Source organism: Larus michahellis, chromosome 11, assembly GCF_964199755.1.
Source record: "Larus michahellis chromosome 11, bLarMic1.1, whole genome shotgun sequence".
NCBI classification, from domain to species: domain Eukaryota; kingdom Metazoa; phylum Chordata; class Aves; order Charadriiformes; family Laridae; genus Larus; species Larus michahellis.
In genome coordinates, this window is record NC_133906.1 from 10,821,707 (window position 1) to 10,842,418 (window position 20,712).

At 50.0% G+C, this 20,712-nt stretch overlaps 1 protein-coding gene across 2 annotated transcripts; it reads right to left on the reverse strand.

The window, feature by feature from the left end:
- Positions 1–10,401: 10,401 nt before the first annotated feature.
- DUSP1 (dual specificity phosphatase 1) lies at positions 10,402–13,226 on the reverse strand. Of its 2 annotated transcripts, XM_074604163.1 has the most exons (4): positions 12,595–13,226; positions 12,308–12,456; positions 11,964–12,183; positions 10,402–11,452 (listed from the first exon to the last, which is right to left on the reverse strand). In XM_074604163.1, exons 1-4 carry the CDS (start codon positions 12,962–12,964, stop codon positions 11,082–11,084), a joined length of 1,110 nt encoding a protein of 369 aa, XP_074460264.1. In that variant the 5' UTR covers positions 12,965–13,226; the 3' UTR covers positions 10,402–11,081. The 2 variants fall into 2 exon arrangements, with proteins under 2 accessions (XP_074460264.1, XP_074460263.1); XM_074604162.1 differs by having other exon boundaries at positions 12,308–13,079.
- Between the last annotated feature and the right edge of the window lie 7,486 nt (positions 13,227–20,712).

Here is a 20,712-nt window from a genome sequence, read left to right on the forward strand (position 1 = left end):
CTCTCTAACCTGGTCTGAACAGGGTGGAGGGAGCTCCGTCCATCACACTTGATCACTCAGTGACTTCCCAGCCTGCTCTCGGCCCCATCCTTTCCGTTTCATTTTCCTTGTATTTATTACAAATGTATTGATTCTTTCATACTTCATTTTCTTCCCCCTTCAATTTTTTTTGTCCTTTCTCCCATCGTGGAGCTCTGCCTGATAATCTCTGGGTTTAGCTCACTCGCAGCATCCATTTCCTCCTTCACATTGCGGACCGCCTCTGGCATCCAGGAACTATTTCCCCTACTGCAGATTGGGTCTCTCCTGTATCAGCTCGACCTTCTTCCTTACCAAATGGTGTGATGACCTCCAGTATCTGCCTTTTCACCATCTTGCTTCTCGAACCCTCCTTGTTTACCAATCTAAGCCTCCTCTTCTGCTGTCAGCCTCCTCGTCTCTCTCCACCCAGGACCTTACCTCACCACACAAGAGAAAACCACAACAAATATGAAGCAATTTTCCTTCCCCTTCACTTTGCCTTTGCTTCTTCTCCAGTAACTCCCTCTATCTCCTCTCTTGCCACAAACAGAGAAGTCATTGACCCCCTTGCCTCCCCCAATTCACCAGTGACCTTGCATGTCCCCGCACCTCCCTTACTCCCATCTGCCTCCCCCTCCTCACTCCTCCCCGTTTCTGATCAGTTCCTGGTTCTTCCCCTTGCAAGGCCAACACATTTTCCCTCTTCCTCACCCTAAAAAAACACCACCTCTGACTCTACTCATCACTCCATGCTAGTTGCAATCTTTATCTGGGTTTTTCCGGCTCCGGATCCACCCCAGACTGTTCCCCATCCTGCTTCCACCCTTGTGTTCGGCTGGACCTACTGTTGCCAAGGCCACTTCCAAGCCAAGCTCAGGAGCCACGTCCCCAAGCTGGCCAGGCCTTTGGCACAGCCACCTGTACCCTCCCTGAAAGCCTATCATCACAGCTGCCCCGAGGAGAGAGAAAAACTTCTCTAAGCACAAAAATTTGGCAAAACATGTGTTTATGTTAAGGCAATGGTGGGATCTCATGACTATTGCACTGTAAAAACGCTCAACGTACTCCACCAGAAAAAGCCTGATGGATGTGTGCTCTCACTAGTGAGCTGTTTCTGTCTGTCACCAGCTGGTGAACAGCCTAATTAAATCTGATAAAATCAAGGCATAACATCACAGTCTTCATTCTAGAGAAATGTAAACTGAGGTAGAAAAACAGGAGGTGGCTTCATGAAAGTAACACGGAGCCATTTCAAGAATCAATGATTTCTGGCACTGTCATCTGCTGTTTCTGCTAAAACACTACCCAAAAATTCTTCTACAAAAATTACAAATTACGTCTCTATCATTTGAAATAATTTATCAGGACAGTGTCCTTCTAAAGAATAGGCTTTTTTTCCAACCAGAAGTTTGGCTTACATTATACAGGACTTAACTGAATAATCAAAATAGTCTGTGCTGGCCTTAGAAATCAGTTTGTATCTTTACATCTGCTACCCTTGGTAACCAGAAAAAGCTGATGAGAAACATCACCTCAAGCCTGGTCTGATGGATCTGACTGTCTCTACCTGCAAACAGATCTAGTTCTCATTCTGAATGTTACTACTCACTCCTTTCTTCTGTCTTTTGGTAGTAGGTGGAAGTATTTTGTGTCCTATCCCTGGGAGACAACTTTTTTTCCTATCCCTGGGAGACAACTTTTTTTTTTTATACAGAGGTCAGCCCTGACCTGACCAGAAATCAGAATGTGGAAAGTTTTCATCCAGCCTCAAAAAAACCCGAAATATTCCTCCAAAAGAAAGTCTCAAAGGAAAAGCTGTCAGTCTTGTGCTGAGCTGTGGAAATATCAAATATTTCCACTTTGAATTTATTATTGAGGAAAAGCCTTTCCTGGTGCACAGGTGAGCACAGGTAACGGAGCAGTAGGTTTCAGAGCGCAGGACTTTAATTAGCACCGTGATTAGTGTCACAGTCATGGCAATTTTTTGTGCCACTCACAGTTGAGGAGTTGGTCCTTAAAAGGTAACTAAAAAAATTAAGAATGGCAAACTCTTTTAAGCTTTAAAGAAAACTCTTTTACACCCTTTTCTATCTTCTCAGAAGCCTTTTGTCGTCGCCAGCCCACCTGTGTGCGAGAAGATGGAACACTTCAGACCTCCAGTTTCAGCTGTAGGTACGAAGGTTGCACTGGCAAAACCCACCGTCACAGGGAGTCAGCCCACGGCCCATCATTTTCTACCTGTAAAAAAGGTGAGCAGCCTGGCGGGCATGGGTGACGGCCTGGGCTATCTGCTCCAGCACCTGGAGGCAGGAGCAGAGCTTTCCCTTTGCCACCCTGCGAATGTGACATCCCCACTGCAATGGAGCCTGCAGCACTATTCGGGGCCTCTTGGCATCGCTACAAAACATGTAGTAAACAGACTGCTCCTTTTGGTTAATTCTTTTTAGGAATTGCTTTAAGCCCTGGTGAACAAACGCCGTTCTGCTGCCCTTGAGATCTAGTCCATCTGGAGCGAGAGGCGGGTCCAAAATTGGTGAAAGTAACCAGCAAGTTTACAGCTCTGCATTTAGCTTCCCTGTTCATCCCTTTCAGACCTTGTTAAATGTTTTGGAATCTCAAACTCTCCCAGCAGCCTATTTCAAACAAACGCAAAGCCCTCCAGTGTCCTCAATAAACCCCAGCTGTAAACCAAACCCAGGCCTTTTTGATTCCTGATCCATGAGCAAACCATTGGCAATGAGCATTCGGCAGCAGCAGCGCGCACAGAGCTTTCCCTCCGGGCGAGACCTTCATGGCCACCAGCTCTCTCCGCTATTTTTTGTGCCTCTCTTCCAGTCGTGCCCAGCTGTTTCTTTCTCTCACTGCCTCCAAACCCAAACCCACGTGTTTCATATGGAAAAAAAAATAAAAATCTCTGCACCCCCTCCCCCCACCCAGGAAGATCATTTTGCACCAGAAATAGAGCACGCTATACTTGGGATGCAGCCCAGCCGTCTTAAAAATAGCTCAGCGCGTTGCTCGTGGTGCCACGTACGGCTCTGCCAGCTGCCTGGACAGACGGACGGGGTGCCAGTGGGCAGACCCTGCCCGCACAAGGCCATAAATGACCATGGTGCTCTCCAGCAAACCAATTGGTGCCTGGCGGGGAGAGCAGGGTGGGCAGCATCGTGCTGCACCACGACTCGGCGCTGCCTGCCTGCCTCCTGCCCTCCCCGGGCCCCTGTCTCCCCTCGCTGCCCCGGCAGCTCGCCTGGCGGACCACATTCCTGCTGCTCATGGAAGGCATTAACACCAGATAAAAGTACGGATGAGCCCAAATGTAGCACCCTGACGTCAGCTGTCCCCGGAGTCTGGAAGGGGTAAACAGAGGAACAAAAGGCAGTTATAAACAACCATCTTTGCTGGCGCCCGTGGACAAGCGTTTAAAGAACAAAGAGGAACAAGGGAAGATGCTGAAATTTGGGGGTTGCTCAGTGCTGAGGTGTCTGCTGGCTCCAGGAGGGAGGAAACTCTCCTAAGGGAGCGGGAAGAGCGAAAGATGAAGACTGAAAGGATTTTTTTTCTTTTTCCTCCTTGCAAATGGCTTTGCTGCTTTCTGTTCCTCCCAGTCAGTAGGAAAGGGTGGGAACTATTGTTTGATACCGTGCAATCTGCTGTTCAGCTGGCTCCTCGCACAGCTCCTGGGGCAGCCAGAAATCCTTCGGCTCAAAGCGTCCCGGTGACGCAGGACAGCGGTTCCAGCCAAGCTACAGCCGCCAACAGGGTTTCAACATTTGAGCAGCTCTGACCACCCCGCTCCACCTGCGTGAAGCTCAGCAGATGCTGCAGTTTGCACTTATGCATCTTGAAAAGCCCAGAGCAGTTGGATTCCTCACACTCAGCTGCCAACGAGGCCTAAAGATGATTCCAGAGGTCCTCTCCTCCCTTGAGGTGCCAAGTGTGATCCACCTAGACCTGGGAGCGGGAGGATTAGCCATTGCACAGACATGCTTATAGGATCCCACCAGGCTGCGGAAGAGCCAGGCTGGCACCTGGACCATCAGCCAGGAGCTTTAATCTCACAGCACCCAAGCCCAGCGATGCAGGGAAACGCCACGTGTGCCCAGACACAGACCCCGTTCACAACTGATGCCGTCACAGCCGACACATATGTAGGACTGCTGACTTTTTGTTTTAACAACAAAAGCCAAGAAAACATCATGTAATGTAACATTTAAACCAGCACTTACGCGATTCAAAAAGAAAGACCCACCAGACGTGGTGATGTAGTTTATGCCACTTGTTTATATCAACAGTGTCCCCATTGCCTGGTTAATGGGAACAAGCGCTGGGCACTTTAAACCACTGAAAAGCAGGGAGTTTGCACCTTTCTGTTGAATTTTTTTTTAATGTAAGAAGGATTGTACATCCATACAGGATTAAAAACAATCACATAGATCTAATTCCTAAAATACTTATCGTGCAAGAGCCCCTGAAATACATATCTGCAATCATCAAGATTTCATTGCAGAATACAATAAAGGAAAGAAGTTACTAGTTGATCTGCAAGTATCTCAGAGTATCAGGAAAGACTATTAGAGTTAATGAACATCTGCAGTTTATATCCTCCATAAATTAGAAAAACCTGCCATCAAAACCACATAGTGCTATGACCCAGTTGCCAATTAACAAAAACTTAACAGGATTTGAAAACAAGATGCTGATGTGGAAATAAATTTAGCATAGATGATATTTCAAGAAGAATTTAGGGAAGACACTGAAAAGAAACCACCTCTTTCCAGTATGTAAGAGACCGGGAAAAGCCATTTTTAGCCATCTCCACCACAATTGCTGGGGAACAAACAAAAAAAAAAAACACCACACAAAAAAACACCTTTTCAAATAAAATTAAATTATATCAGAAATTAGAGGTCTAAAAATCACACTTTATTATTTTAGTACAGGTGGGACTTACATTTGGCTCTGATACAAAGGCTGTAATTTAAAAAAAAAATATTGCGTAGTGAGAACCCGCTAATTTGTAGCTAACAGGTTACCAAGTTAGAAGGCAACTACGTCATATTAGAGTCCTCTGGGAGTTTATTTTTAAACATGGCCTATAGTTTGGGAACCAAAAGGTATTGAAGTGAGAGGGACTGGTGTCATACATAACCTTTTCATGAGAAACGAAGCATTCTGTGTGGTACTCATGTTAGCCCCTGCATGGTCTATACAATACGGATTGTGGAATGAATTGGCTGATGAAATTACTGTTCCCACAGCCCTGACTCACCCAACCTGAATACCCACAGGACCTCGGTAAGATGTAACGGGGTTACTAACATTATTACCTGTGCTTCATCCCCGTTCCTGTACACCCAGCGTGTTCACGAGCGTTCTCGCTCTCCCCACTAAGCACCTTTGACCCTCCAGACACCAAACCACATCACTGCGGAGCGCCCACCTGGAGGACACGTCCACCCACCGCCAGCCCTGGTGGCTGGAAGGTGGCCTGTGAGCTGCCCACGGGCTGTGCCGGGTGTCTCATCTCACCCACTCCCCTGCCCGCCAGCAGCACCGACGAGGGGAAGCCCGGACCGAGTCATTTCTGCGTCTAGCAGGAAACGCACGCAAATGCAAGAGCTTGAGAGCACCGCTCAGGAAACCCCCAGCCCAGCAGCCTCCCGGGGACCTCAGCCAGCCCTCGGCCCCTCGGTTGTGCCGTGGGTGCTGGCAAGGCTCAGCGCCAAGGGCACACACGGCCTGGCACTGCAGGAGGGGTGCGCAGCCAACACGCAGCAGCTGGAAAATCCTGGAAATGGAAATTCCCAGGGAAAGAGGAAAAAAAAAAACCAATCATCACACCTGGAGAACAGGCTGTCCCACACCATGTAAGGACAAAGAACAAACCTGCCTTTTCCCCTGGTTTTGGCCACTTTTCCTACGATGGTAGAGCCAACTCGCTCTGTGCCAGACTAACAGCGTCAGGTCCACGTAGGACCTTGGCACTGTTCTCCAGACAGGCACAGGTTTGTACAACTGCACTTCCAAAGCGGGAAATAGCTCTCAAAACCAGGAATCCTTTACCCAACCCAGCAGCAGAGCAACTCAGCTGCTTCCTCTCAGGTACCAGAGTTTATCCCTTGGATGTTGCCCTCAGCCTGAGACAAAGCAGGACACAAAGACCTGAGCCAGACCCAAGCCATGTCCCCAGCAGGACCAGCTGGCCAGGCTGAAGTCCTCACAGCAATGCCAATTCAATCAGCAGAGCAGCAGCAGATCTTGCTTCTCCCCAAACTCTCAGGTCTGTCCCTTCAGGGCTGCTTTCCCTCCTTTAGTATCTTGGCCCCACTTAACCTTTTATGCACCTGATGGGTGCTAACGGGACCCACCTGGCCGGGCACCTTGGCTGTGTCTCTCGGCAGGGCTGCCAGCCCCCATCAGCCATGGCCACTGGCTCTGCACCGTAGTAAATAGCTTGTAGAGGGAAGGCCACACGCAGTACAAACCTCAGGGCTAATTTGTTCTTTCAGCATGAGTGGGTTTGAGCCGGGTTTGAGCTGTTTTCTCAGCCTCCCTGAAGCCTTGGCTCAGAGCAGATTTGGGGAAGCCAAAGCCCTGGGTGGAGCCTCACTGGCTACACCGCGTGTAGGGGTCTGTCATGGACATCATTGCTGGACAAAAGAAAGGATAAGAAACAGGTTTAGATGAGGTTTGAGGTATGGTGATTTCTAACCACCCTAGACCGTCACACACCACGACCTTTTCTCCTTCCCAATGTGCTGCGGCTCGTCTGTGGAGCTGGGGAGCGGGCTCTCAGGGGCTGCCCTAAAACACCATTTCCAAATGACTCTTAGTGCCCTTTCTACTGCCCTGGAGCCAGACAAAGAAAAAAACCCAGGTGGTAACCAGGCAAACTAGATTTGCCTGTGTGTGATCTGGATGTAATGTTCTTTTTTCAACGTAATGGCATAACACATCGTTGTGGCCCTGCTAGTCTGATACCGGGGGTGACTAATGCAGGATAGTCCCTAAGCCTGAGTGCACCCAGCGCCTTTCCAAGCGCTGATTACAAAAGAAAGGCAAAAGCTTTGAGACAAGGGGATTACCCGAGACGTGTCTAATCTGGAGCTCTGTCTGTTTGTCATGTGATAACTGGGTATACTGTATCCCCTGGGTATTGCTTCTTGCCGGGGATATTACATGTGGCTCATGCTGTGTCCCCGCGTGGGTTGGCTGCGTACACCCCTTGGCTGTGGGGACCCGTCCGTGGGTGCTGTGTGGAGCCCCATGTGTTGCACTGGGTTACACGCTGCCATGACTTACGCTTTCTTTATACACTCTGGAACCTTTGCACAGTGTCAGTGGTCCAGGCTCTGGCATTTTGGGGGCCCAAAGGGCTTGTCCACACCTCCCCATCCCTGCTCTGCGCAGCACATGATGGCCATTGTTTGCCTTTGGGGTGGGTGAGCAGCCTCTGGCTTGGGAGGAACAAAGCCCGGAGCCAGTTCCTGCGCACACAAAACATGCCTTTTTATCACTTCGTGACAAATTGGTTTGTCAGCAGCAGGAAGTGATGTTACTGCCATCCTCAGCAAGGGGAAACTCCTCATGGTTTCCATGGGGATGTATGCAACTGTAGAACTACAGGTTTATATAAGCTGAAAGCCCAACGCTACCCACTGTTTGCCAGGTTTCCAGGGGTCTTGGGTTGGATATGAGGGGCAGGGTCTCAGCTGAGCCCCGCTAGAGCAGAGGGACAGCCGGCTCGTGTGGGAGCCGGAGGAAACAGGAGTTCAATGCTGTGAACCATGGTGAACCGTGTGCCTTGATATCGCAAGCAAACGAAACGGCGAAGCAGGGAGAATAAATGAGGGGTGAGAAGGGCAAATGCCTCCCTAGCGCATCTGCAGCGGGCAAAGTTCAGCTCAGCCCTGTTGCCAAGGCATCCTCCGCCTCTGCCATGCACGGGCTCTGCCACTGCCCGTCTCAGCCCCTCGCCCTGCTCACACCTCCTCCTCTGCCCCCCACCCCGCTCCTTCCCCCCTGCTCCCAGTGAAACCCCCAGCTGAGCCCGTCCGTCTCCCCAAAGCTGTGGCACTGTTTGCAGGTCTCACTCTGGTCTCTCTGGTGTTTCACTGTTGTTCTTTCCCCCTTATCTCGTTGTTGGGACCAGGGGCAGTTTGGGATCTGGGTGCGATCCCATGCACAGAGAGTTTGTGGGAGTCATGGCATCATAGAAGGCCAGTAACATCTTGGCTTGGGAAGAGAATCTGTGGGCTCTGGGCACCATCAGACACTCATGAGCAACAGCAGAAGGATTATGATAAAGACTTGGAAAAGGACATGGCATGTCCACAGAGCTGGAAGTGGCTCTCGGTGCCTGGCGGGGACCGAAGCCCTGCTGTCCTGGCTGGCTTTTCCACATCGGGCTTTGTGCTGAAGCAGCTCTCTTTTGCGCCCCTCGGTCAGGTGCCTGCTTAGGTTATAAAAGCTGACCGGCTGCCAGGTAATGAGTTTTATTGTTCCAAGAAACACATAAACAAGCTCTCCGGCTGACGGGGAGCGGATTTCTGTTTGAATTGCGATTAACAGGCAGGATTTTTTTTTTTATCAGTTGCATGGCCAGGGCTGCCAAGGTTGTATTTTTCCACTGAACAAGCTCTCTTTTGCTTTGAAGGTGAAAGTTTGTTCCACTGTTTACTGCAGGTGTAAAAAGGCTCCCGTATTCAGAAACAGCCTTGCCTGCTTTACAGGGAGAGCAGGGCTAGGTGCAATCCCACGGAGCAGCACAACCTGCCAAGGGACTATCCATGGACAAAGGGGTTTTGCAGGATTTGCAGGATGGGACGGACTTTGGGGAGGAATATTCACTTTGAGGTTCATGCACGCTTTAGGAAAAGAAAGGTTGCTAACTTTGTTTCTTAGTGCCCAGGGAATCTCTCCTTTTAGCTGCTCCATTTTTCTTATCCCTTGGTGTCAGGTTGAAGCTTGGCGATGGTTAACGCGTAGCGCTGACGACAGAGCTGCGTCGGAGGGGCAGCTCACGTGGAAGAATTTCAGACGCAGCAGCACATCATCCCATCCTTCAAGGGCACCTTCTCCCAGGAGAAGAGTCCTGGATTTTAGCACCATTAATACTCCAGCTAATTTGCCGGATTTCAGCAGGAGTTTGTGGTGCTTTGCTTGTCTCCAGTTACGTGACAGAAGCAGAGCTGCTTTACGCTTAAAAAAAAAAAAACCCTCATCGATAAGCTTAGGATCGTAACTGTTAAAATGCCTTGATTTTACACAAAGAATCATAACCTGCTTTATCTGCCCAAGCAGAGCCAATTTTGATGGGGCAAAAGTAGGATCCGACTCCTTGAATATCAGAGGTGCAAGGACTGGCAGCTCCCTTCCTGAGTGAACGTAGTGCACCCGCTGTCCTAGTGCTCCCCCAGCATCCAGGTCCCCGTTACCTGTATTCCACCCTGCCCAGGAAAGCAAGATCCCAGCTGCATTTCTTCCACATTAACTTCTCCTGGCAGGGGCGGTCACAGCAACACCGCTCCCATCAAACCCCACGGAGATGTGCGGTTCTGCCACACCACACAGCATTAACCCCACACCGTTTGCCGCCTGTCCCCCTTACCCTGCAGCCCGTGAGCTGCCAGAAGCCCTGGCCTGTTACAGCTCCCCTGCCTGGCTTTTGATGTGCTACATGACACTCTTTTCATTGCCTCAACTGAAGTGCCAGGTGAAAGTCACTCCAGTAAGAATCTGCAGCAGGAGATAATTTGTCTGGGTAAGAAAATAAGTGACTTGTCAGTTACCTGATCTCTTGTCATGCCCCCATTCGTCTACAGAGATGGCCCAGCAAGCCAAATACTTCAGTCCAGGGATCAGAGAGTTTGAATTGCAAAAAGGAATCAAGGAGGTGGGACAGAAAAAAAAACCCACCTTGGCACAAACTCACAAGCATTGGAGATCTGTTACCCACAGGTTAATTTTTAGACTTAACCTTTGAAACATTAAAAGTAAACAAGCAATAAGGAAGCTTCTTCCTCCTTCCTAGGAGAAGGACTATTTTAAATTCACTGTAGCCCTGTGCCCAAGCCTCAGCTGGTTCAGACTGTTACAGCTCTGTGGCCATCACCACAGCCAAACCCACCTTACAGCTGAGAAGCCAGCCTTGGCTCTTTGCCACTGCATATAATTATATAGGGACAAAGAAGAGCTCAGGTTAAGCAGCAGCAGCAGCTTCTAGTCACTTATGTTGTTTAAACCCATTTTTCCATCTAATTCAGTCAGGACCTGAGGTCTTGAGTTGAAGACTCAGATTTCTCTTACAGCTCTTCACGTAGGAACATGAGTTCTGGGACTGTAAAAGGCAAGATTTTAAAGAATGTATCATCCAGCTCAATAGAAATATCATAATTTATTCCATTTGTATAAAAAAGTTATAATCACGTAACAAAACTATGTCTTCATAAGAAGAAATATATTATTTCACATCATAAATAAATCAGCAAACATACAACCCTTGGCAACTCAAAAAAGCACTCGCCTGGTGCTTTCACGTCAGTGCTTGGGAAACAAGAAAAGCTGACATATACACACAGGATTACAGTACCAAAAAATACTGAGGTATTTGGTTTCTCTAGAAGTTAAATTTTAGGTTTGTGAAGGCAAAAAAACCCACAATGCACTAATGTAAAAATAAATAAATAGGACTGTCATATAAAAGGGGACAGTATCAGTGTTGCTCAGAGTGTCCAGGAATGGGAATACTGGTGAGCATGCTACTATAAACTTGGAGCAGGCTTGGGACAGACAGAACACAAGGAGGAACAGCTCGGGAAGAGACAGTGTCCTTTGATCTCTGTGTAGGCATCCAGATATTGGCTTTAAAGGTCAGCAGAAGAGTCAGTAATACCTATAGTTGTCTGGCATCCATTGAGCTCCTCTCCATTCATGACACTGTTCTGGGATGTATGGATGGTTCCCCACAAAACACGAATGACTGATGACACTGTCCCCGTAGTTATTGCACTTCTGAGACAGTAAGTCTGAGTTCTGACCATATTTTCACCTGCTTTTTAGCAGCTCGGGGAAGTGGTGATGGGGCTCTGAAGATAGCTTAAAGCACTGGACGACGCGTGAACAGGGATGGAGACTGGAAAGTTAAAGACCGTGGTGGTCGATGCTCCTCTGTCCAATACTGACATAGCAGGGCTACCAGCTTCTGCTGAGCAGTTAGGGGCAAGGACCTGTGACTCAAACTGAAGCAGCTGCCCCATGAAGCTGAAGTTCGGGGAGATGATGCTTCTTCTCTGCTTCACAAACTCAAAGGCTTCATCCAGTTTGACTCTGTTGGTCCTCATGAGATAAGCAAGGCAGATGGTCGCTGACCGGGAAATGCCAGCCTGGCAGTGCACAAATACCCTTCCTCCATCATTTTTAACAGAGTCTGAAAGAATTAAAATACACAGTTAGCAAACGAGTCCCACTGCTTCCAAAGGTGGGAAAGCACAGGCTGCTGTTTTACATTTCTTTAATCCATCCCTTCCTTAGCCTAAGAGGTGCACCCCAGTGCTTCTGAGACAAAGAGAGCCTTTGTCCCGAGGGAACCAGCAGCTATTTTCATTCTGGGCTCCAATTCCAATTATACTAATAGCTCCTCCAGGTCACTTTAGCAGTCTTGCAAGATTACTTTAATACTTATCCGCTTAAATTCACTAGCTCTTTTCTGCAAGAGCAATGCCTCTTGATTCAAGATTTCAAACAGCTTTGTGAAGCTAAGATTATTCCTCTGAGTAGAATAAAATCAATGGAAGTGTTCCCTGACTATCTCTCTCCTACAGAATGAAATTCTCAAATCTCAAATGTTGGTTTAACTGGGGAAAACAATGCCTGAAAATCACTTCCCAGGGTACATTACTCCAAAAAAAAAGAACAGACTGTAAAGAGAATTCATTTACCTATGAAATCAATTGCCTCGTTAAACCAGGAGCTGATGTCTGCCTTGTGGTTGTCCTCCACGGGGATACTTTTATACTGGTAGTGCCCTTCAAAGTGGTTGGGGCAGTTCGCCGAGACGTTGATTAACGCCGTGATCCCCAAAGCATCCAGCATATCTTTTCGGGAGGCATGGTAAGCGCTGCCCAAGTAGAGGAACGGCAGGATTTCCACCGGCCCACCCTAAAACAGAAAAGACGGGCAACCGGTTAACTTCGGCCGGCGGTTTTCGAGCAGCCTCCCCCTTCACGCGGGTCCCGCACACCCCCCGGGTCCCGCACACCCCCCGGGTCCCGCCCCCGCTCACCTGGTCGTAGAGGGGGGTGCCGCAGGAGCTGCACCCCGAGTCGGCGCTGCCGGGGGCGCTGCTGGCGCTCAGGGGGAGGCTGAGGCCGGTGGGGGCGGCCGGTTTGGTGCAGAGCTCGGAGCAGGCAGAGGAGAAAGCTTCGTAACCTCCTGCAGAGGGGAGAGAGAGGCGCCGGGTGAGCGCTGCGCGGCCGGGGGGCGAGTAGAGCCCCGTGAGGGCTACTGGCGGGCCGGCTGCGCGCCCCCTTCCCCTCCGGCGGGAGCCGGGACGGTGCCGGGGCCACTCACCCTTGAGAAAGCAGATGCGGGCGCCGCGGGCTTCCCTGCAGAGGGTGCCGATGGCCAGCAGCAGCGTGCTGTCGCGCTTGGGCAGCTCCAGGTCGGCGCTGCGCTCGTCCAGCAACACCACGGTGTGAACCAGCCCCTGGCGCAGGCGGGCGCGGAGCTCCTCGTTGGGGACGACGTGTTCCAGGGCCAGGGCGCCCTTGGCGCGGCGGCGGACGATGGTGCTGAGGCGGACGTTGCAGGAGCCGCGGATGTGCGCGGCGTTGAAGGAGAAGAAGGAGCGGCAGTCGAGGACGAGGCACTGCGCGGCGCGCTCCTGCAGCAGCCCCCGCAGCGCCTCGCACTCCAGCGCACACACCCGCAGGTTCACCATGGCGGCTCCGGCCGAGGGAAGGAGGAGGAGAAGGATGAAGAAGGCGCGGTGTGTGTCGGAGGTGCCGGTGTCCCGCAGAAGCGCAGCACCGCACGACCCGGTCCGGCCCCGCACGCCCGCGTCCGCCTTTATATAGGGCCGCGCCGCCGGGCCGGCGTTTTCTCAATGGGGCCGCGTCACGTGGGCGCCCCGCGAAGACGTCACCTGGCGGCGCGCCAGCACGGGGCGCGCCCAGCCCCGCCGGCATGACGTCATGCGCCGCGGGGCCGACGGAGCGCGCCCGTGCGGGCAGCGGGACAGGCAGCGACCTATACGGACAGACACACACACCCCCACACCCCCTACATCGGGACCCCCCCAGGTATATACACACACATACACATGTACATACGCAGGGGTACTATACACACAAACACACACATATATATACGCATATATAAACGGATATATGCACACACAAGCACTTACCTACACACGCATATGTATACAGACATAAATGCATACAGTAGGCACAGACACGTACATATATACATACACATATATATGCACACAGATGTACATACGCAGTGGTACTATACACACACACACATATATACACATATATAAAGATACACACATACGTACACACAAGCACTCACCTACACACACATATATATACACACAAACACATACAGGTGCCGACATACGCACACACATGCCTACAGACACATACACATACCCACATGTATAAATACACACATATACATACCTACATGTATAAACACACGCATAAACATACCTATATATGTGCATACGCATTCATAAATGCACATACATGTATAGGTACATATCCACACTCATACGCACACACATACAGGTACACCCATACACACGCACATATAGACGTACACACATGTACAAACACACATACGCCCCCCCTAAAGACGCACCCACCCCTCTGCCCACGCAGGTGCCGTGGGGCTGGGCCACCTGCCTGCCAGCTGTCCCCTGTCCCTTGCCCCCTGCCCCATGGCTCGGGGCCTGGCCGGGGCTGGGGCAGCCTGTGTCCGCCCCCCCAGTGCAGGCCGCTCCCCTCAAAATCAGGGCACTGCAGGGGGCTGGGAGCTGCCGGAGCAGCGCTGGGGGCTTGGAGCTGCCGGAGCAGCACTGTGGGGGGACGTGGAGCCATGGGTGCGGGCCTGCGTGTTCTCCTAAAATATATGTATAAAGAGATGAGCATACACATGCATATATTTGTATTAATGCATAGACATACATACATGTACAGACATATCTACACATAAATATATATGTGTATACATATATTTGTATGTATATTTATAATGTAAACACAAATTTGAGAGCTGTTCCCATCATGTTTTATGTGTAAGGAAAAAAATGTAGCAGACCTGCAGCCCATGCAAAGTCTGTTTCCCCCACTGAGAACACCCCCAGAAGCTGTGGCTGCCCAGTAACCGGCAGTGGAGCAGCGGGAGCCCTCTTTTTTCCCCACCTTGGTAGTGCATCAGCACTTCCCAAAAGTTTTCTTTTCCCCGTGGGTGACCAGCTTCCACCAAGGCACTCGGGTGTTTCTTACTCAGGGTTTCCAGTCAGCGCCACTTCCACTTCCCCTGCCTCCCCGCCATGCCTCCCCGGCCCCGCTGGCTCCCGGCCACCTGCTTCTCCCGGCCCCCACTGCCCCCCAGCACCTCCTTCTGCAGCGGCCCTTCGCCCCCAGCCCTTTCCCAGCGATTCCTCTTCCCCGCAGTGCTGCCGGTCCCAGCTACGATGCTCCTTCCTCACCTCTTCCAGCAGTTTTCTGCTGTCCCTTCTTCAGCTGCTCCTTTGGGAGAAGACCTCTGCAGCCATCCTTCACGCTGGAGGTCCTCTCCCCACCCTCCTGCCCCACCAGCCTCGCGGGCTGCCAACCATCAGTCCTCACATTTTCCAGCTTCTCCCCCACCAATGTCCCCCCATCTTTAACCACCTCAGACCTTCTTCCAAACCCAGCCAGGCTCTGTATCTGCCTGAGAGCTCCAGGGCTTTCCAGGCTCTCTCGGGTGGCCATGAGGAGGGGACACGGGGAAGGGCACAGGCAGGCGAGTGCCAGGTCAGGCTCACCCACTCATCGCAGGATTGTCTCTGCTCTGCGGAGCAGTGGGGTTTCTGCCAGAACTGCAGCCTCAAAGAGAATCTGTTTTTTCAACATGTTCCTTAAAAATAAACACAGGATTGCACTTTTCATTCCATTTATTAGCTGTTGTTCTTTTAACAGCGGGTAGGAAACAGATTGCGAGAGAAACGCTCATACACTTCAGTGCTGGGAAATGACTCCGCTCAACCACACCGTCACCCGCTCTGTTACTGGGACCCCACAGCCGTCCACAGTGGGTCGCTGGGTGTGAATCACGGGGCCCGGCAGCTGGGTGGGTGACACACGTCCCTCCGCACCACAAGCATGTGGGAGGTGGACAGGGAGCATGGACCACACCACAGGCGGCAGAGGGTCCACGTGTCCTCCTCTGATGTTCTCCAAGCCAGCTCCTCGCAAGATGGGATATTGCTGCAACACCATGCCATAGCCAAGCTCTGGTGACCTTGCACATCATCGGTCAAACACCAGCCTACCCAGATTTTCCTAAGGAGCTGAACAGCAGGAATTCCAAATGATCGATTGTTTGCCAGCTTCTTGCAGCAGAAACCAGCGTAGCAGATGGCCATAAGACAGGACTTTATTCATACTTTTCCCTAGAGAAAACATCATCCTTTTGATATGGACTTCAGATGTTGACCTTTCTGTAGGTTTATACCCAGGAATCACTTCACTTTACACCTTTGGAGTGTGATGTGGAAGCGATTTAAGGCACCACTGGGCAGGAGCACAGGGAGAGGCGAGGACTCTGCTCAGCCACAGCGGAGAAGCCCTGCGGGGCAGGAGCTGGGAACGTCCTTCTCCCTGAGGACTTGATCGGGATGTTGAGCTCCTCCAACCAGCCCAAAGCCTTGTGCATTCCAGGAGCAGGAGCGCGGGCTGGGAGACTTCACTTGAATGCTTTAATGGAAAGCAGTATTTTTAATGGTGCTGTGCCGCTGGTGCCTCGCTAGTGGGAACAGCCAACCCTGGCTCACAGGCACAGGCACCCCTATGCCACTGACAGTCTTTTCTCCCGTTGTCCCAAACTCTTCTCAGTGTCCCACACGGAAAACAAAGCTAAAAGACTGAGATGTCTTTTCCTCCAGTTTGGCAACCTCAATTTTTGCCATGTCTGAGACCCGCACAGCTAAGTGAGAATGTGCTCTCAATGACAACCACCTTTCCAGTCGTGATGTTAACCAGCATCACACGAATATTAAATACGAGCCAGTCACCGTGGGCCAGGTGCTTTGGCTGCTCTGAGGCAGTGCAGGGAAGACATGCAGGTGAGGCCTTTGCGCAAAGGGAATTTGCCTCCACAACAATGATAATTGCTCTTCGATGGACTTATGTAATTATGAGACTTCTGAATCTGGCCTTGTTTACACCCAGTGCAAATCAGGAAGAAAAAAATTCATCACATGTGGCAGTGTGTACTTAATCACTTATAATCCTGGACTAGCTATTTCCTTGCTTTACCCTATTTTTGTTTTCTTTTCTTAAATAAACCTGCCGTAAGAATGAAAGAAAGGAAAATACAAAACAGGGCAGCAGTGGCTTTTAGGAGCTCACTCTGACCTGAATGACTTTCTTAAGGGTTAGATTTCCTGCCTTAACAAAAGCCAGGAAATACAAAATTAACCCCTTCCTCCAAAACAATCCGTGTTTGCACTCAGGCCACAATGTCATTGTAAGGGTAATAATAGAAACAGGAGCACGAAGTGTGGGGGTGGGAGGCGATGCTTTGATTTGAGCAGATGGGACGCACTGCCCCCATTCAGCCCCTTTTATCCCCTGGGCTTTAACAGTTCCCATGTTGCTCTGCCGAAATATGCACAGGTCCATAATGACAGGAGAGCCCCATGAGTGTGAGCCCTCGCTCACGGCATTAGCGACTTCTTGGGAAAATGACTTCACAGCAATTTCATTATACCACAGCTGAGCGTGTCACCTGTGTCTCAGTGGGACCAGAGACCTGGCTGGCTTCCCCCAGGGGCCGCGGGTCTCCCAATACACCTGGCTGATGTTTATCTGGGAGGGTAATAGAGGGCTGCAGACAGCTTCTGCATTGACTGACACTGATGCCAATTTGTTAGCAACTTGGTGACAAGTATAGATAACCCCTGGCCTGGAACTGGCCCATTGCACAAACCGGTTACCCAGTAATACTGGTTATTCAGGCTTTTTAACTAGTCACTCATGGCCAAAATCAGTCCTGAACCGTTCCAGCAAAGCCAGAATTACAGCACCATTGGACCTGACCTGAGCCTGGGTCTGGCTGCCCTCGGTGCAAGTTTTGTCTGAATAAAGATATGAAGGATTGAGCCTCAACACTTGAGACAGAGAACAAAAATGCATGTGGGAACATTTGGAAACCGTGCTGGATGCATTTCTTCAGCATGTGTAACATTTTCTCCGAATTCAGTTTCACAACCCAGCATTTCCTTTTGTAAATATTTGGACAGATTTTAGAGATACAGATTCGCAGGACACAGAATGAAAAAGAAAGGAAAAATGGGGGCGAAAGAGAGAAAGAAAAAGAAGGAAAGAGAAGGAAAAAGGAAGGAAGGAAGGAAGGAAGGAAGGAAGGAAGGAAGGAAGGAAGGAAGGAAGGAAGGAAGGAAGGAAGGAGAAGGAAAAAGGAAGGAAGGAAGGAAGGAAGGAAGGAAGGAAGGAAGGAAGGAAGGAAGGAAGGAAGGAAGGAAGGAAAAAGTGAGAAAGCAAGTGAGAAAGCAAAAAAAGTGAGAAAGAAAGAAAGAAAGAAAGAAAGAAAGAAAGAAAGAAAGAAAGAAAGAAAGAAAGAAAGAAAGAAAGAAAGAAAGAAAGAAAGAGAAGGAAGGAAAAGAAAGAAAGAAGGAAAAGAAAGAAAAAGAAAGAAAAGGAAAGGAAAGAAAAAGAAAGAAGGAAAAGAAAGAAAAAGAAAGAAAGAAGGAAAAGAAAGAAAAAGAAAGAAAGAAGGAAAAGAAAGAAAAAGAAAGAAAGAAGGAAAAGAAAGAAAAAGAAAGAAAGGGAGGAAGGCAGGAAACGAAAAAAAAGGATCCAGCAATGAAAGGTTACAATAAACAGAATGTGAACAATATGGAATTACTGATGAGTCATACTACAATGAAAACATTACTTTTTATGCATCCAAATCCCAAGATTTAACCTATTTGCAAGGGTTTGGCTGAGCTCTGACTGCCTCAGATTCTTCACGTTGGAGGTGATGCAGTGGGGGAACGAGGAGACAGAAGGGTCAGTCCAGACAGCATGAAAGCCGGCTCCGGGCTGGGGTCTCACTCCTGGAGAGACAGGCTGGACCCCCTGGTATGGCCTTATTTCTGTGCACCACAACCAGCGCGTAACTATTTCTTGCTGAGTGGAAAATAGTTGGTGTAGAGGCTTGGGTATTTTGACCGAGGACACATCCTGGATACTTTGAGGAATAAGGGAAGCCCCTTTCTCCCAGCCCTGCCTGAGGAAATCTCAGCTCACTGCTTGCCTGCCTGCCCCGGACTTCTCGCTGCCTCCTGCTGCCCGGGCTGTGGGCAGAGCGGGGGGACAGCAGGCGCTGGCAGCAGTGGGTGCCTCTCCTGCACACGCGTGGGCCCTAATGGTCACTCCCTGGACTCCAGGCTCCTCACGTGAGCCTTTCTCTGCTGTGTTTTTGATGCGGAGCCATGAGCTCCCTGTCGCTCCATGATGCCGTGGGCAGCACGCGACACTCTGCCAGCTCCGAAATGCGATAGCCCCCGGAGTGAGCCCTGTGCTGCAGCTGGGGGCTTGCCGTCAGCCCTGCATCTGCGGCTGGGTTACACCACCCGCGGTGCCCAGACAGCGCGCCTGGCACCATACAACCCCGTACATGTGTGTGTGCCTGTCACAGGGCCTGACATATGGCATCCCATGGCCTGAAACCTGAGACATTTGAGAAGCCTGCAGCATGGACCGTCCCCCCGCCGTAATTTTGCAAGTGGCTCCATGTCTGCTTGAGCAGCTAATGCAAGTCAGGAGTTCTGCTTTCTCTTGCAGTGACTCACCGAGCTGCCTCGGGCAAGTTGCTTAGTGCTGCGTTTTAACATGATTACAGGCATTAGACAGCCAGTCTGGGATACCATGGATTTGATATTCAAAATCATTAAATACCTGCCTCCAAAGGAAAATCTCTGGGAATTAGTGGCACTGATACAGTTCACAGCACTGGGATCAGCTTAGTAGGGAAATGGTTTAGGCAATTTAATCTTACATTTAATTGCCTCTATTAATCTGCTATGAATCATGCCATGCACTAGGCATAAGGGTATTTATTCAATAAAATCACTGTATTTGTAAAGTTCTCGTATTTCAAGATGAAAGGTATTAGATATATAATAAAATATACTTATGGGAAATTATTCTTCCTACTGCTTTAACGTGTATTTTCTCAATAACATCTTCTAATGGCTAGTACGGTAAGGCAAGGCTTCCGTGGGAGGAGGGTGAGTTTGAATAGAAAACAAATGACGTACCTCGCACCCAGAAGCAGGGAGAGGCGTGCTCTCCTGTCCAGAAATAAGAGAGCCGGGTTTATTGCTAGTCATGTGATGTCAGTGTTTTGTGGGCGCGGTGACTATGTATGAGCTTCACATTCCCAGAACCATCCGCTCTCATAAAGATTGAGATAAGAGCTGCTGAGCCACTGCCATTTGCCAGTTGTTCTTTCGTTCTTTTTATCTGCGGTATCTTTACAGGGAGATGAAGGCCTCATAAATGTACATGGCACTCAGTAACCAGCAGAAGGGCAGAGGGGCTGGTTTAGAGCCTGGGATTACTCTGGTTTGTGTCCATTAGGACGGAGCAGAGCTGGGAGGGATACAGCTGGAGTCTGGCATCGTGTTACCTGTCCTGAAGGGAGCGCAAACCTGTTCTCCAATAGCTACAGCTACACCTCTTCCCACCAGCTCGTGGGTGCAAGGGTCTGTAAAGCCAGTGCAACCAGCTACCGTGGGATTTCCCCAGAGCAAAGACCCTGCCTGGGAAAGAGTTTCATGCTCAGAGTCCCCGCACATACTCACAGCTCCCAACTCCAGAATAACTTCGGGTGGATATAGGCAGCTTGGAATAATTTAGGACTGTCAGGGCTGAAAGCTAACAAGAGGTGATGGAGAAGTACTTCTGCCTCCTCCTGAAGTCCTGCGCTAAGTGCAGGAATCAAGGACCCAGAAGGCAGGCGTGTACTCACGCGGCTCCTCTGTACCATTTCTACCATCCTCCAGGTCTAAATTTGTCTCTCTGTCTAGTGGCGTCGAAAGGGGTTATTTGCTGAGGGGACAGAAGGGGAGGATGTAACAGCAAAAGCAACTGCAAACTGTCTGAAATAGCGTGAGGTTTCTGTTAACAAAAGCCCCAATTCCCTCATCCTTGGGCTATGGAGTAACTCAGTGTGGAGACCCAAGAGTGACACTTCGTAAGAGGATGTAAAAAAATAAACTTGTAAGGGAAGCAAAGCACAAAGAAATTCCAGTGGCTATTTATTACATTGCACACGCTCCATCTGAGTCCCTTTGTTGTTCACGTACCTTTTTCTGGGCTTTCTTAGTAAGGTGTTTATAGGCAATCTTTGTATTTCGTGTGTAACTGTTCAAAAATACCCCCGTATCGGTAAATACAGAACTGC